At 45.3% G+C, this 16152-nt stretch overlaps 1 protein-coding gene across 2 annotated transcripts in view; it reads right to left on the bottom strand.

The window, feature by feature from the left end:
- The window catches only part of NUP205 (nucleoporin 205), a 100259-nt gene that overhangs the window by 21861 nt on the left and 62246 nt on the right, over positions 1 to 16152 (bottom strand). The window contains exons 24-29 of one of the 2 annotated variants that reach the window (XM_068277971.1): positions 14630 to 14779; positions 10673 to 10747; positions 8230 to 8387; positions 8067 to 8147; positions 6371 to 6562; positions 3668 to 3938 (exon numbers count right to left, since the gene is read on the bottom strand). In XM_068277971.1, coding sequence (XP_068134072.1) covers positions 3668 to 3938; positions 6371 to 6562; positions 8067 to 8147; positions 8230 to 8387; positions 10673 to 10747; positions 14630 to 14779 — 927 coding nt within the window. The remainder of the gene's footprint in view (positions 1 to 3667; positions 3939 to 6370; positions 6563 to 8066; positions 8148 to 8229; positions 8388 to 10672; positions 10748 to 14629; positions 14780 to 16152) is intronic. The other variant, XM_068277972.1, reaches the window with a different exon arrangement.

The raw sequence follows: 16152 nt of genomic DNA, 5'->3' as shown, positions 1-16152 counted from the left end.
AGTGTTCAACAATTTGAAAGTGGAGAATGCTACTGACTTCATTTGGGCAATGTGAATATGAAGGGTTTGTGTTTCTCTTTCAAACACCTGTTAAAGAGTAACTGTCAGGCTGCAAAAGCTAATTTAAACCTCTATTCTCCTGTGTTAAACAGTTTAGAAGGAAGCCAAAAAGACAATACTGCAGTTAAAAATCTCTCTTAGTTTTGATGTGTGCTTATCAGCAAAGCTGTTAGACCCAAGCTCTTAAGAAGCCGAGAGCCGCATACCATACTGCAAAGCATTCTGGGGCCCTCCCCTCTGCTGCTAGTGATAAGTTACAGGGCTCATGTTACAAAAGCAGCAGCCCACAGCACTGAAAAAACTCCCGGCAGAGTACACTGCAGGAGTCCGCTATTGTTCCTAGCCACATGGCCAATTAATATTCACTGCTCAGTAGTGTTTTACATTACCGATCTTTTGTGTGAGTCTAATCATCAGGAAGCAGGGAGGACATGACATCACAATTGGCTTCATAGGAGACAGACAAACATGGAACCTGCCATGAGCTGTCAGGAGCATCATTCTCTGCAAATACTATATAAAGATTCTGTGAAATCCAAACGTGGACAGTGAAATGCATATGTAATGTAAGTACAGCCAATGTTTAGCTACTGATATATGTGTTTATTTTCTCTGAGACCCTATACCTAACAGCTCCTCTTTAAGCCACATACACACGTACAAAGCAGGTCACACAGCAGGGATGTGAATCGATCCCTCTGGCGACACTGCTGGGACTCATACAAGGCAGGGAGCGCAACCACGAGAACATGCCCAACAAGCTCTTGTTATTAGCAGTACGGTGCAACTAAATCAGTCGGCATACCGATATGCATGCAGTGCTGCACCATTAAATGTTGCAGTGGACCATACTTTGTATGCACTTTATCAACCACTTAAAAGAACACTGAACAGACCTGAAAAATGCAATACTGAACTTACCTTGAGCTTACACCAGCATCTTCTGGGTCTTCTCTGTTCTCCTGCTGGCGGCTCAGTTAGCTGCATTACCTGGCCGGGAGTTGTGCACAACAACGTCCCATCCGTGTGCCTGTCTCTATCACGCACCGTTGCCTCGAGGGTTCTGCGTAATGGAGATTGGCACGCGGACAAGTTGTGCATGACTCCCAGCCGGGTCATGGCGCAGATGGAGCTGCCAGCAGGACAACGGAGGAGACCCAAAAGAGGCAGATGGACCTTGTGGGTCTGTTCAAGGTTCCTTTAATACAAACATGAAAGCACTTCAAACACAGAAGAAATGGAGAAGTCGTGTTTAGGAAAATTATAATACAAAGCTAATTAAAATTAAATGCATGTTAATGCTAAATGTGCGTGCATAAGCACAATTACTGTCGCCGGCAGGGATCAAGACTAGCGGCTCCAATCAAGCGTTTATGGATGCCTTTTGATGTTATGGGGGGGGGGGCATAGGCACAGGGCAGGACAGAGCAGGTGGTGTGATTAGGAGTGCAATAGGCTGAAATTATCCAGCAGTCCGGACCTCTCGCCGATGCATCTGGAGAAAACGTACACATGCTAGACTCTTGGCAGAGGACACTCTGAGCAGCCGCCTTGGATGAGAACCATCCAGCGTGTGTATGAGATTTCAGAAATGCAGATCAAAAAAGATTCACTGATCATAGGATTCAGACTTTTATTCAACACAAAATTTGGCCTCTTGCACACTGCAAGCAATTCAGGTTCAGATTCCGCTTTTTAATCAGTTTTTACATCCGATTCCGATTTTTAGTTTGCTCCCTGCACACTGCAAATCGGAATCTGAATCGGATGTAAAAACTGATTAAAAAGCGGAATCTGAATCGGAATCGCGTGCAGTGTGCAAGAGGCCTTTGACAATGCGTTTCACCGCCAACAGCCGTTGCATCAGGTTAGAAAAAAACAGTGCAATTCTTGAAATAAAGCAAAGCTCCGAGCGCCTGAAAACGTTTCCTTTACTTCATGCGTTGTTAAATTTTGTGCTGAATATAAGTCTGAATCTAATGATCAGTGAATCTCTTAAAGGACAGCCGAGGTGAAAACAAACTGATGAGAAAAAACAATTGGATCTATCGTCCTTCTCCTAAAAATGCATTTTTTTTTTGTAATCCCCCAGTTTTATTTTATATTTAAATGTAGTTTTTTTTTAAGTTTTTACTGTCTCTGCTCAATGACACCTTCAAACCAACCCTCAAATCTATGAATTATTGACCCTGTTTATCTCTTTCCTGATCCAGGAAGCCATTTACTGACAGGAAAGTATTTTATGGCTGTAATTATTTATCAGTGAGGGTTATGCTAAAATTATGTAAAAAAGGGTTATGTAAAAAATATGTAGATGTAGTTTTACTATTTGGCCACAAGATGGCCACCTTGAGTTTTTTTTCTCTCCTTGTGCTTCTCGCTAAGCGGAAGCACAAGGGGGACGCGGAAAATTTTATTGGCAGAAAGACTGAAGCCTCTAGTAAGAGCGCTTTGGTTTTTCTGCTGGGGACACGGATCGGTGATCGGGAACCATGTTCCCGTTCACCAATCCCAGGGCTACCGGGGGACAGCACAGGGGCACGCCTGCGATCGCGTCAGGGAGCGCGCCGAAGAGCGGCACCGCAGGAGAGCAGCCGCCTGGACGTGAGCATCACGTCCGGGCGGCTGAAATGGTTAAAGGACAACCGAGGCGAAAATAAACTAATGAAATAAACAATTGTATCTCTCTTCCTTCTCCTAAAAATGATTTAAGATATTCCACAGTTTTATTTTATGTTTAAATCTACTTTTTTAAGTTTTAACTGTCTTATTGGTTTTGTTCAATGACGCATTCATTGAAGTATGCCAGAGCTAAAATCTATGAACTATTGACCCTTTTTATCTCTTTCCTGCTCTCAGAAGCCATTTTCTGCTAGGAAAGGGTTTTATATTTGGAATTTCTTATCAGTGAGGGTCGCACTGTAGTCACTTTCTGTCTGAGTCAGCCCCTTACATACCTTGATATTTAAAGAGAAACGCCAACCAAGAATTTAACTTTATCCCAATCAGTAGCTGATACCCCCTTTTACATGAGAAATCTATTGCTTTTCACAAACAGACCATCAAGGGGCGCTGTATGACTGATATTGTGGTGAAACCCCTCCCACAAGAAGCTCTGAGGACCGTGGTACTTTTGACAGTTTGCCACAATGTAACAAGGTTCACAGACAGGAAATAGCTGTTTACAGCTGTCTCCAACAGTCAAGACAGCTAGCAGCAGCTACATAAGCTGCCCACAGTAAAAATGTCACCATGTAATAAATGTCAGAATGTAAATCGGAGAGAGGAAAGATTTTACAATGGGCAAACACTGACTAAATCATTTATACATAATTATTGTAAAAATGAAGCACTTTATTACACTATTTTCACTGGAGTTCCTCTTTAACTCTTTCAGGCAGAGAAAGAGGAAAAGGAACACAGCCTAGTTATTTGTGTGCTAGGCACTGTACATCCCCATGTCTATCTCATCATGTCACATGTCTCCTCGGGTGTCCTTTAAATTTGATAGCTAATCAAGTCTCTCCTCTGCATGGACAAAAGCAAGCTTAGGAGAGGAGTGCTCCCAGGACTAGGAAGGCACCAACAAACCGGAGAAGACTCTTACCTGTCTTAAGAATGAATTCCAACAGTTTTCTGAGGATCAAATGCAGCGAGGAATCTCCAATGGAGACTGTCCCTGCGGGCAGAGACTCTGTTCCCGGAGAAGCAGACAAGGATCCATCCAACATGAGGACATACTGAGACTGGCTCCCCCCTGAGACTGGCAGCGGCTGCTTCTGCTCACTGCGTATGGACTGGCTGAGGAGCGCTGTGAGGGTAAACACAGCAGTGGCTACTATAGACATCATGTCCTTAGTGCCGTCATTATTCAGGATCTGCAAATGAGGGAGGCAAATTAGGAAATACAAAGCTAAACACTAAATAATCATAAAAAATAAATGTGCATCCAACAAGCAGATTGAAACCAAGAAAATTAGGGTTCGTTTCCACAAGGGGGATTTGCTGCGTTTCCCTGCATGCGAAATCGGAAGTGAAGTCAATAGGCTGCCGTCTGATTCACATGCAGGGGAAAAAAAAACAGAACTCGGATGGCAGCAAAACAGGTCACACATTGACTTGTATTTAATTACTTATCTCTGTCCTGGCAAACAGGTGAGAATATAAGATGCTCTGCTGTGAAGCCTAGTGTAATCAGGGGGCAATATACCGTGAAACACTTCTACTTCATCTAAGTTAACCAACATTGGCCTCAATTCTGGAAGGGTTTTCATCAAAATTACTTAATGTACGGTTGTTTACTTCATGAGGTAATGACATTTAGCAATTCTGGTAGGTTTTAGTCATGCTTTACCTCATGTGGTAAATTTTTGTCATGAATTACCGTGGTAAATTATGCGGTAATTTGCATTTTAACGAAAATTGCTATTCTCATGGAAAATAGGGGGCATGTTAGCACATAATTTACCAATCAGGTTAAGACCTGCTTATACTTGGTGGTAAAGTCGATTTGTATGCATTTTACAGTTCTTAGTGGAGTTCCTATTGCTATTTTATTGGAGTTCTTAGTCAGGCTGTGTAATAAAAAAGAATAGTAGAAATAAAACTCCAAATATTTACTGGATATATTTTTTTTATAAGGGATGCCTATAAATATACTTTACATAGGTTGCTACATAATGAAATATACCTCTCCCCACCTCATAAAAACAAACATCGTCCCAAGACTATCCTAACTTATGGAAGACAATGAAAGAGTACTATTATTTATTAACCGCATGCTTAGCACCGAAAGACCACACTTTTTGCATTAACCGAATGTTTTACCGCATGTTCGGAAATGCAGAATAATCTTTTTTTTTTGCAATTGTAAAAGGAGGAAAATACTACATGAGTTATTTTACCAACCAAAAAATAATTACCTCACATAGCTACCAGAATTGAGGCCAATGTGTTTGGTGATCTGAGCTTTATCAGAGTGTGATGAGAGAGTGATGAGAAAAGAGGTTGTTAGCCAGCAGACAGCGCATCTTGAAGTCTAATACTATTGTAATTCACTCTTCAGGCTGACAGTGATGTCTATTGTGTTAAGCATTTACTTCATCTAAAATAAATTCACACTGTGTTAGGTAAAGTAAAATTGTCCTAGTTTATATATAGTGTCCTGAGAAAGTGGCTACAGCAGATATCCCTGCTGTGAAGCCACTTACTATCAGGAGACACTGCTGAGCTTTACAGCAATTGTATCATGCGTTTACTTCATCTAAATTAATCCACACTGCATTAGTTAACATAAATTGCTCTTGTGTGTCCTAAAAAGGTGGTAAGAACAGAAAATATCTCTGCTGCGAAGCAAATTATAACCAGGAAGCGTTACTGAGCCTCATAGAAATTGTATCATGCATTTACTTTATCTGGATTTATGTACAGCTAATATCGGTATTTCGGAGAACCAGCAGGAAACCTCATAGGGAAATTTAGTTAACTTGATTGGATAGACAGCACCCTCTTGAATGGCTAGGTTTTCAATAGGTTGTAGTAAACTACTCCCACACCATCCACCCAATCACAACACTTTGTCCGGCAGAGGGTGCTGTGATTGGACAGCTGTTCCCAATGAGGTTTCCTGCTGGGTCCTCGACTAGCACCCTTCATCTATATTAGAAAACACCAGGGTTATTATAGTACTTCATCTCACAGCACTGAATAGTTACACTATCCGTGAGTGAGAAAGTTATAAGTGTATCAGGAATTAAATATTTGCTACTGCAGGTCGTGATATCTATAAAATAGCACTGGATGCAAGTTTTCACACCAGGTTGTTTCAGGGGACATTTATCTTGTGTGTGACCACGTTTCAGGCCACATTTACTCCCTGTGTATGCAGCTCTACTTTTGTTTAAAGGGACTCTGAGCACCTCTCATGGGCATGCCTTTAAGCCAGACGACTTCCAACACAGTCCTGCCATGACCCCTCTGGAGGAGCCTCTTGTAATGGCCATGCGTGTCACTTCCTCTTCCTGCTTCATTCAGTGATGCACTTCTCTAACAGAAAAGACAGGGGTGACCCGGACGTTATAACATAGCCAAGATGGCAGATGCGATTTTTAAATTGAAATTGAACGAAAATTTGGTGTAGATTGGCGATTCAGGCATCAAATGAAAGAGGAGAGCACAAGCTTCAGAAAGGTATGCATTTAAGTAGTTTGTACTAGTCAGAGTCTCTTTAAAGGCATACCCATGAGAGGTGCTCGGAGTCCCTTTAATAGAATCAGCAGTTGGTTAATGTAGCCACCCCATGAATGATCACCTTATCGTGTATGTCCTGCAGCAGGTCCCGGATTATGAGCTGCCTCTGTTCCGCCTGAATGAGATCCTGAGGGCAAGCTGTCAGGATAATCTCCACCAATTGCCTCCAGGATTCCAGCGTGTGGCGCTTGGCGTGGAGACACTGCAAGAGGCGATTCCTCTGCACCACAAACTGCAGGATAGTGTTTATTTCCTGCGAGACATAGAGCATAAATAGTCTACATAAAGGATGAAAATATAGCTAAAGAAGACACAGACATTAAAATAAAAACCTGATTAAATAAATCTGAAAGCCACCATAACAAATTCCCTCTTTTTAAAAAAAAAAAAAAGTCGTGCTTTCCACCCCATATATCAGCCTGTGTATTTTTAAGATCAGGTAGTTTATGGATTTTGAAAGTGATTGGGCAATGCAGTTAAAGAAGAATAAAAAAAAAAAAAAAAAAAAAAAAAAATTTCACTTACCTGGGGCTTCTGCCAGCCCCCTGTAGCCGTCCTGTGCCAGCGGCGTTACCAAATGGTCCACTGGTCCCCCGCCGTGGCTCAATTTCGTTTTCGCTGACTTGCAAGTCGACGTCCACTTCACCTGCGTGGCCTTGGCCATGCGCGTCCTTATAAAACCCCCCGTGGCTGGGAGCATCCTGCATGTCCCCCATATATACAGATCTTTAAAAAATCTTTCCACTGAAGTCTATGGAACTTACCCCAGCATTTTTCTTTGTTTAACGTTATCGTTGGTAATCTTCTTGTGGTATATTGCTGTTGTCAAAATCCCATCGTTAAAGAGAACCTGTACTTAAAACAAAAGCTCTTTGGGGAATACTTACCACAGGTGGGGGAAGCCTCAAGATCCCAATGGGCATTTTCCCCTCCCCTGTAGCTTTGGGGAATCCATCGCTGGCTTCCCACGAAACCTCCCCCAACAAGCTTGACAAGCGCTGATTTGTTTACCTCTCCACGATCCTGCACAGGCGCACTAATGGCTCTTCGCTCAGGTGAGGCAGAAATAGCCGATCCCGATCGTATCCGCTCTACTACGTAGGTGCAAAAGGTTTGCCATGATCGTCGATTCTGCGATAATGGCCACTAATCGCCCCAGTGTGAATGGACCCTTTCTGCTTACCCTTCCACATGTGATTGCTGCTCTGCTGATACCAGTGACATTTTTGAGATCCTTCCCTCCCTACTGCAAGAACAGGAACTCACTACTGGCTGTTTATACAGAAGCCAGTGAGTGAAGAATCCAGAGGCATCTGGCTTGGTCCAGCTGCCATCTGTGATTGATGGGCAGCTTTGGTGCTCCCTATGTTTGCCAGCTAATAAGGTCTGGTTCACACGGACGCTTGGCGGCGATTACCGTCAAGCGTTCGGGACTCATCGGGTAAACCCTCCCATTCAAGTGAATGAGAGCATTTAGCATTGCGCGGTTACCGGCAATTACACAAACACGGCGTTCCGACCCCGATTTACAGCATAGTTTAAGCCGGCCCTAGAAGCCGCATGCGGCGTCCACGGTCACCTAGCCGCCACTTCATGTCATGCGGGGACAAAAACGCCGATCGCGATGGGAAGCAGACGATCGCCGTACCACCTCCCCCCGAACGAGACGTCACAGGACACCTCCGTGTGAACCAGCCCGTACGAATTCAGAAATGTACATAAAAGCCAAAGAGCAGCTACAACCAAGGATAAATTACCTCCATGATTAAAGGCCTCTGTCCGATGGCTGCCACCCCCTGCAGGGCATTGACTTCTGCCAGCAGAATGCGCTGGAGATGCTGGAGAACAGAGACAGAGATCAGTAAGTAAGCTGGTGGAATGACCACCCCACAAGGCCCCGGCTTGTCACCTGCAGCTCACCCTGATGCTGCAAATGGTTTGTCCTCTGTCAGTCTTCTGCTCGCAGTTTGCCATCACTTGTTCTATCTGGCTGCGGTCAAAGAAGTCCAGCTGTGGCAGCTCTGGGATCTCCTGGCTGAAGCTGATGGAGTCTAGAATGCTCAGAATCTTTCTCCGAACTGTAAAACAGAGAGAACAGTATAGAGATGTCAGACAGACACAATAAATATACTTAAATATAAGTCGACCTCGTGTATAAGTCGACCCCAATATTTAACCCTCTTAAGCAGGATTTTTGAATTACTCAAGTATAAGTCTATCCAGCAAAGTTAATGGCTGCACTTCGACACTAGAAGGAGTTAACAGCTGCACTGCATAAGGTATTTTAGCCATTATTCCCTCTTAGCTCCTAAGTGCAGCCAATAACAACTCCAGGACCCCTCATGCAGCAATTAACCCTCTAATCTGTCCCCATCAGTGTGACCAGTGGTCCCCGTGACCCCCTGGCTTTGTGTCCCCAGTGTCCCCAAAGGCTATGCAGATCCTCTGTCTCCCAAGGCTGTGTAGTGCCTGTGCCCCCTGGCTGTGTGATGCCTGTGTCCTTACTGGATGTGGTGCCTGTGCCCCCTGGCTGTGTGATGCCTGTGTCCTTACTGGATGTGGTGCCTGTGCCCCCTGGCTGTGTGATGCCTGTGTCCCTACTGGATGTGTGCCCTGTGTCCCCCAAGGCTGTGTAGTGCCTGTTCCCCCTGGCTATGTGATGCCTGTGTCCTTACTGGATGTGGTGCCTGTGCCCCCTGGCTGTGTGATGCCTGTGTCCCCACTGGATGTGTGCCCTGTGCCCCTCCCCGGCTGTGTGGTGCCTGTGCCCTCCCCCCCAGGCTGTGTGGTGCCTGTGCCCTCCCCCCCAGGCTGTGTGGTGCCTGTGCCCTCCCCCCCAGGCTGTGTGGTGCCTGTGCCGCCCCCCCCCCCCCGGCTAAAAAACAAAACAAAAAAAACCTCCCAGCACCAAGCAAGGTTGGGCCACGTCTTACCATCTTCTCCTCTGTCTATCCTAATGCAGAGTGCACGGAGGAGCATGTAAAAAAAATCCCCTTTCTCTCCCTCCCTCCACAGCGCAAATGGCGGGGGGCCACTTCTCTATCTCCCCCCTCAATGTAACCTATGCAGAGCGAGCGCAGGAGCAGAAGCTGTCACTTACAAGTCTTTCACGAAGCGCAGCATCCGGCCTTTTCCCTCCACTAGTGAGGTTATCCAGAGGCTTCCCACTGCACCTCACCGTACAAGTGCTGGGATCCTTCACACCACCCAAACAAGCGCTTGCCGGTGGAGAACGGCGCACTACACTCATTCATAAGCTTTCAGAGGGTCCCGAGGAAAAGCGGTGGTCTGCAGGAGGACGATCCTCCAGAGGTCTCCCCTCTACCGAGGCAAGCATCTAACCTTTGCCAAACTCCTTCTCTGACCCACGGTGGCAGCGCTAGAGGTCTCCGAACAGCGGGCATGTAAATATCTACCTTACTGGCTCCAGCACAGGCGCAGTAGCGGCCCTCCGATCGGGTCTGCTCTACTGTGCAGGCGCGAGTCACCTGTGCAGTAGGGTGGACCCGATTGGGATCAGCTATTTCCACCTGAACCCATCGGGGAGCCGCTACTGCGCTGGACTCGGGGAAGGTAAATATTGCAGGCCCTACTGCGCCAGCGCCACAGCCAACTTTCCTAGGTGGCTGTGGTTTCCATGGGCCATCGCTGCCACCATGGGACGGAGGAGGATGGGGGAAGCCTCGATAGGATCCCCCCTCCCGAGGTAAGTGCCCAGGGGCCAGGGGACATTTTTGACTTTACAGTGTCTCTTTAAAGTGAACCTGAACTCTTGCACAGGACAGAAGGAAAACATAGAAATGCACCCTGTATGTATTTAGAGAGTTTAGCCTGTCTAATCCCCCCTCATCTGTGACTAATCACCAGTGTAATTTGATCTCTCAGCTGTGTCAGCTCAGGAATATCCGCTGCCACCAGGGAGCAGCTAATATGTAAACGCAGGATGTTAACAATATGTCTGCTTCTATGAAAGCTCTGAGTTCAGGTTCACTTTAAAAGGGAACCTGAGGCGACAGTGATATGGAAGCTTTCATATTTATTTCCTTTTTAGAAAATACAAAGTTGCCCAGTTGTCATGTTGATCTTCTGGCATCACTAGTCTCTCAGTCACAACCCTGAACCAAGCATGCAGCTAATCCAGTCAGACGAGTCAGAGCACCTGATCTGCTGCTTGTTTGTTTGTTCAGGGTCTATGGTGAAAAGTATTAGAGACAAAGGATCAGGGGGACAACCAGGCAAATTGTATTGTTTAAAAGGAAATAAATATGGCAGCCTTCATATCCCTCTCACCTCGGGTTCCCTTTAACATGGGAAGAAACATCATAGTGAAAAGAATGGGTAGCATAAAGATTAACATCTTTACCTGTGGATCCAGTGTCAAAATGAAGGAAAGCGCCGACATTTCTGTTGTCCTCTTCCATTCCAAATTCACCATCTGCTGTTTGATCAGAAAGGAAATGATACCAAAATCAGAAACCGTATCCATAGTTACAATAAATAGGCACCAATTCCACCTTCCATTACAGCAGAAGTACAGCGATAAATCAAAACGTTTCCATGAAAATGAATTGCCATCAATGATCATATAAATAATAGCGGAAGTGGCATCAGCGAATCCCTTGCACCAGAAGAGTCTTCAGTGATCTCAATTGGTCTATGAAACCAGACATAGGAGAGGTTGGAATTATGTTTTTTTAAGTAATCTTAAGTAGTCATAAGTATTATAACAAGGAAATACTGTATATTTTTAAAGGACCACTGTGGCGAAGACGTAAGCAGTTAAAATCTGAGAAAACTGACAGGTTTTGGACCAGCCCATCTCTTCATGGGGGATTCTTTGTTTTCAATAGAATTTCCTGAAATGCAGTGGCTAAGTCTAACTGCCAAAATAGAGTGAGTAAGGAGGCTGGCTGGTATCTTACTATTTTGGCAGTTAAACTGTCATTCAGGAAATGCTGCTGAAAACAAAGAAAACCCTGAGAATCGCCCATGAGAACCCAGTCTGTTCTGTCAGATTTTAATTGCTTACTTTTTTCGATGGAGTGGTCCTTTAATGTGATATATAATTGAAGGAACACGATCGATTAACATTTTTTTTTAGTTGAGATAGGAATAGTTTGGGAAGTGCTGCTAAGTACTGGTGTATACCGTATTTTTCGGACCATAAGACGCACTTTTTCTTCCCCAAAAGTGGAGGGAAAAAGTCAGTGCGTCTTATGGTCCGAATACTGCATATTCAGCCCAGCGTCACTGAGTCTCCCGTCTTCCCCGCAACATTAACAGCACAGGCAAAGGCTGTGCATGGCGGAGTGAGTCAGTGAGCGCTGCCCGTGGCACCATTAAGCCGGTTTTACCTGCCTTACCGTTGTCATATTGCGCCTGAGCAGATAGCAGGGTTGCTGAGCGTGATGGAGGACATGGAGGGCTTGTTCCACATCTTCACAGCTCATTGGAAGAGCTGTCAGGTCTGCCGATGAAGCACCCAGAGATGTCGTGCCACTGCCCCCTGTTGCTGCTGATAATGCTGGGCATGGCAGACGGAGAAGGCGGAAGCCGGTGCTCATGCGAAGCGGCTGATTGGAGGAGCCGCTGGTCCCGGAGATATCGTCGCGCCGCTGCCCCCTTCCTCACAGAGTCAAAGATCGTCATGGGAGGCAGCGGCAGTGGTAATAGGGCTGGGTCTGGGCTTCTTTGCAGACCGAGAAGGCGGAAGCCGGTGCTCATGCGAAGCGGCTGATTGGAGGAGCCGCCGGTCCCCGAGATATCGTCGCGCTGCTGCCCCCTTCCTCACAGAGTCAAAGATCGTCATGGGAGGCAGCGGCAGTGGTAATAGGGCTGGGTCTGGGCTTCTCTGCAGACCGAGAAGGCGGAAGCCGGTGCGGGAGGTGTTCTTCCTGAAGTGGCTGGTTGACGGAGCTGCCGGGTCCCGGAATGTTGCAACGCTGCCCCCTCAGGAGCCGCTCTCATTCGTAGTGCTGCAGGGCTGGAGGGCTTGTTCAGAGCCTCTGAAGTAAAGGAAGAGGAGGCAGCGGCCGTTGGAGCTGACGTGCACGGAGGAGCTGCAGAGCCCCGGGCTGCAGTGCCGCTGTCCTCTTCTGCACACACACAACGACTGCTGAGGGGCCCGGAGCAGCCTGGAGCTTTGCATCTTCACCAGAGCCATACTGCATCACCACCTCTACATGGCGGTTTCCAACTCCCAGATCCAACATGGCGACTATGTGACCATCCTGAAAGGCTATGTACAGTATGTTACCATACTTTGTGTAAAGGAGGATATGTAGATTGCTGTAACTGGGGGGCTGTGAATGGGGTATTACTGTAAATTGTGTGATGGGCAGGGGATGACTGTTACTGGGGGGCTATTAATGTAATGGGGGTATTACTGTAGCTGGGGTGGGGGCCAATTGATTATTGTAACTGGATGGTATAAGGATGGGGGTATTAAGGTAACTGAGGAGTATAACTGTAACAAGGGGGGTATTACTATAACTGGGCAGGGAAGATTACTGTAACTTCAAAGGGGGGTATTATGGTAAATGGGGGAGGGGTATTGCTGTAAATGGGAAGGGGATTACAGTAACTATGGAGGGATTACTGTAGTTTGGGGGGAGAAGCTCCACAAGACGCCCCCGCACCATGGACGCACCAGGTTTAATATATTTTTTTTTCCTGGTTTTTGCCCTCTAAACCTGGGTGCGTCTTATGGTCAGGTGCGTCTTATAGTCCGAAAAATACGGTACATTTGAATGCTTACCTCTTCGTTTACTGTTATCAAACGCCTTTCACATTTTACTGTCGCCAAAATCGATGGCAGAGTGAACCATCATTGGGGAAGGGGAGAGGGATTCCCTTACAGTGCATCTGTTAACTCTGTGTGTGAGTAAGCTGTCAGCAGCTGCCTGTGTCTCTAAACTGTCTGCAGAGAGCAGAGGAAATTTAACTTGTTATAAACATTTGTAATTGTCTGTGAAACCTGACACCACAGCTTTTCATACTTTTTTTTGCTTTCAGAGAAAATGACTCTGTAGTTTGATATGCAAAAAAACAACACTGGCTGAGCAGTGAAGCAGACACACCTTCTGCAAATGATTTGTTCCAATAGAGCTAAATCCTACACACAATGAATTAAAGCTTTTGCCTCTGATTTTTAACATGACAAGTAGGAAAATGTTTACACAGCTACTTAGACATTTGTACATTGTTATTTTAGAACACTTGGGTATTGTTCCTTTAAAGAGAGTCTGAAGCGAGAATAAATCTCGCTTCAGACCTCATAGATAGCAGGGGCATGTGTGCCCCTGCTAAAACGCCGCTATCCCGCGGCTTAACGGGGGTCCCTTCACCCCCAAATCCCCTCGGTGCAGCGGGGGAGCGCTTCCTGGTTGGGGCAGGGCTAACCGCCGCAGCCCTGCCCCACGCGCGTCTGTCAGCGCGTATCTCCGCCTCTCCCCCGCCCCTCTCAGTCTTCCTTCACTGAGAGGGGCAGGGAGAGGCGGCGATGCGCGTCTGATAGACGCGACTGGAGGCAGGGCTGCAGCCGTTAGCCCTGCCTCCAGGAAGACATAAATCACGACCAACTCTATGACTAACTATTGCGGGGGTGGGTTTGGGGGTAAAGGGACCCCCGTTTAGCATCGCGATAGCGGCGGTTTAGCAGGGGCACACATGCCTCTGCTAACTATGAGCTCTGTCTCTTTAAAGGACAACTATAACAAAATATTGTAAAATGTAAAACAAATACATATTACATGTATATTTCTCTTAAAGTAAAATGCAATTTGAATTACTTTACTCCTATGTTGCGGTCACAATAGGTAGAAAAAATCTGACAGGTTTTGGACTAGTCCATATCCTCAATGTGGGGTTCTCAGGTATTTCAGGCACTTACTGACCGGCAGTTGCTCAGTCAAACTAGTTTTCAAACAGGTATCAAGCCTTGCCAGGTTCTTTGTAATTATCCTTTCCACTGAGTACTTTTGTAAAGCATAAAAAGGTAAAACTGATAATCTCCAGTGAAAAGATGGACTAGACTAAAATCTGTCAGATCTGTCAGCTCTGCAATATCTACTATGAGTTACAGGAACATAAAAAATGTTTTGAAATGATTTTATAAAAATAAAATAAAATGATTGTATTGTGTGTGGCCACTTTCAGTTTTTCCGTAGAAAAACTGACCAAAATATTGAACGGATAAAGGCCAATATTTTACAAAGCAAAGCTTTCTCTGTGATTATGAGATTGATGGGAATAGTATACAGAACTAACACGATAACATTTCTCTCAGACATCCTTTCAGCAACCTGCAGGCCTCACTCACCTGCATACGGTCGGACTGGCATGTCGTCCAGCAGCAAGTTGAGCAGGCGCTGCGTATGGGAGCGTTGGCGATTCAGAGACGTGATGCGCAGCTCGATGGATGCAGTCTTCATCAGCCAGGACATCTGATTCAGCGTAGCAATTTCATGTTCTGATTGGACAAGAAAAGGCAGCGTGATCTTCTGTTCTCCAAGAACAAATACTATTTGACATTTCTGTATTAAAAACCTCAATCTTCCAAGATGCATTTTTCTAAACACCTTCCTACAGTTGTTGCTTTAAAAATAAGAAATTATAGGAATGTTTGGTCAACAAAATGCGTATTTTTCTCTAGGCCCCATTTACACCGAAGTTTGCACAAAGAAAACACAAATGCATAAGATTTTTAGGCCTGGTTCAAACTGCAAGAGCTTTTTCTGAGTGCTAGCGATTTTAAAAGTTCTTGCTAATGCAATAGCGTAGTATGGATATAGAGACACTAAATGGATAAAAGTATCTAAAAAGTTTAAAACATGAGGAGGCAGTGGTGGATATCTCATTGTCACCTCCAAGCAGACTCAAAAATTGCTAATGTGTTTGTCAAAATAGAACAAGTTTATTTTCATACTCCGGGGGACAATGCAACGCGTTTTGCAGGTTTGATCCTGCTTCATCAGGAAATAACAAAGGAGTAATAGCATATGTGGCCAGTAGCAGAGCCAGGCACCTCTTGCTAATGTAATGCTAAGTGTGTTACTTGAGCAATGTGACATTATAAAAATCACCCATAGGATTGCATTAGCAAGAGCTTTTCAAATCACCAACGCTTAAAAAGCTCTTTTTAAGCGTGAACCGGGCCCAAGTGTGTTTTTTCTTTTTGTCTTGTGCGATTGTATGAATTTCAGTGCGTTTTTGTAATTATGAATTTGTGCTTGAGTTTTGTGTGCATTTTCCATGGCTCCTCGGATGAAATATTATAGCCTGCACAGTTGAAAATCTAAACTACGACCACTTCAGATCACAGAGTAAAGGTGTCCATGCACACATTGATTTCTCCATTCAATTCCATCACTCTGGGTTCTCCAGAGGCCCCTCTGTCCTTCACCAGCCCGTTCCAGCGCCGTGTCCCCTGAAAGAGCTTTGACACATGTGTGCACAGTAGCATGGGTACAACTGGGCTTGGGCTTTGAGCAAACCCGTGCTACTGCACAGCCACGTTCTTTGGTGGTGGAACGCCCTGGTCGAGGAGGATAGGAGAAGGCTTCTCTAGAGGACCCAGAGACTTTCCTTTCCCCGAGTTAAGTATCTACATTTTTGGATTGCATACCTCACAGTTTTGCTTTAAAGCGGGATTGTCACCATATAACTCAAATTTCAATTAGCAACTGCTCTGATTCTAGTAAGTAACAGAGATTATGCATTCCAAAACATTCAAATCTAATTTTGCTTTTCTATGCTGCAGAATTACATACCTCATGATGGCAACATAACCAAATGCATGCTGGATTTTTTTTCTATTATTTCTTCCTCCCCTTTACTTTTTTT

This window comes from Hyperolius riggenbachi, chromosome 3, assembly GCF_040937935.1.
Source record: "Hyperolius riggenbachi isolate aHypRig1 chromosome 3, aHypRig1.pri, whole genome shotgun sequence".
Taxonomy (NCBI): domain Eukaryota; kingdom Metazoa; phylum Chordata; class Amphibia; order Anura; family Hyperoliidae; genus Hyperolius; species Hyperolius riggenbachi.
The sequence above is the reverse complement of the archived record's forward strand: the minus strand, read 5'-3'. Positions and strand labels throughout refer to the sequence as shown.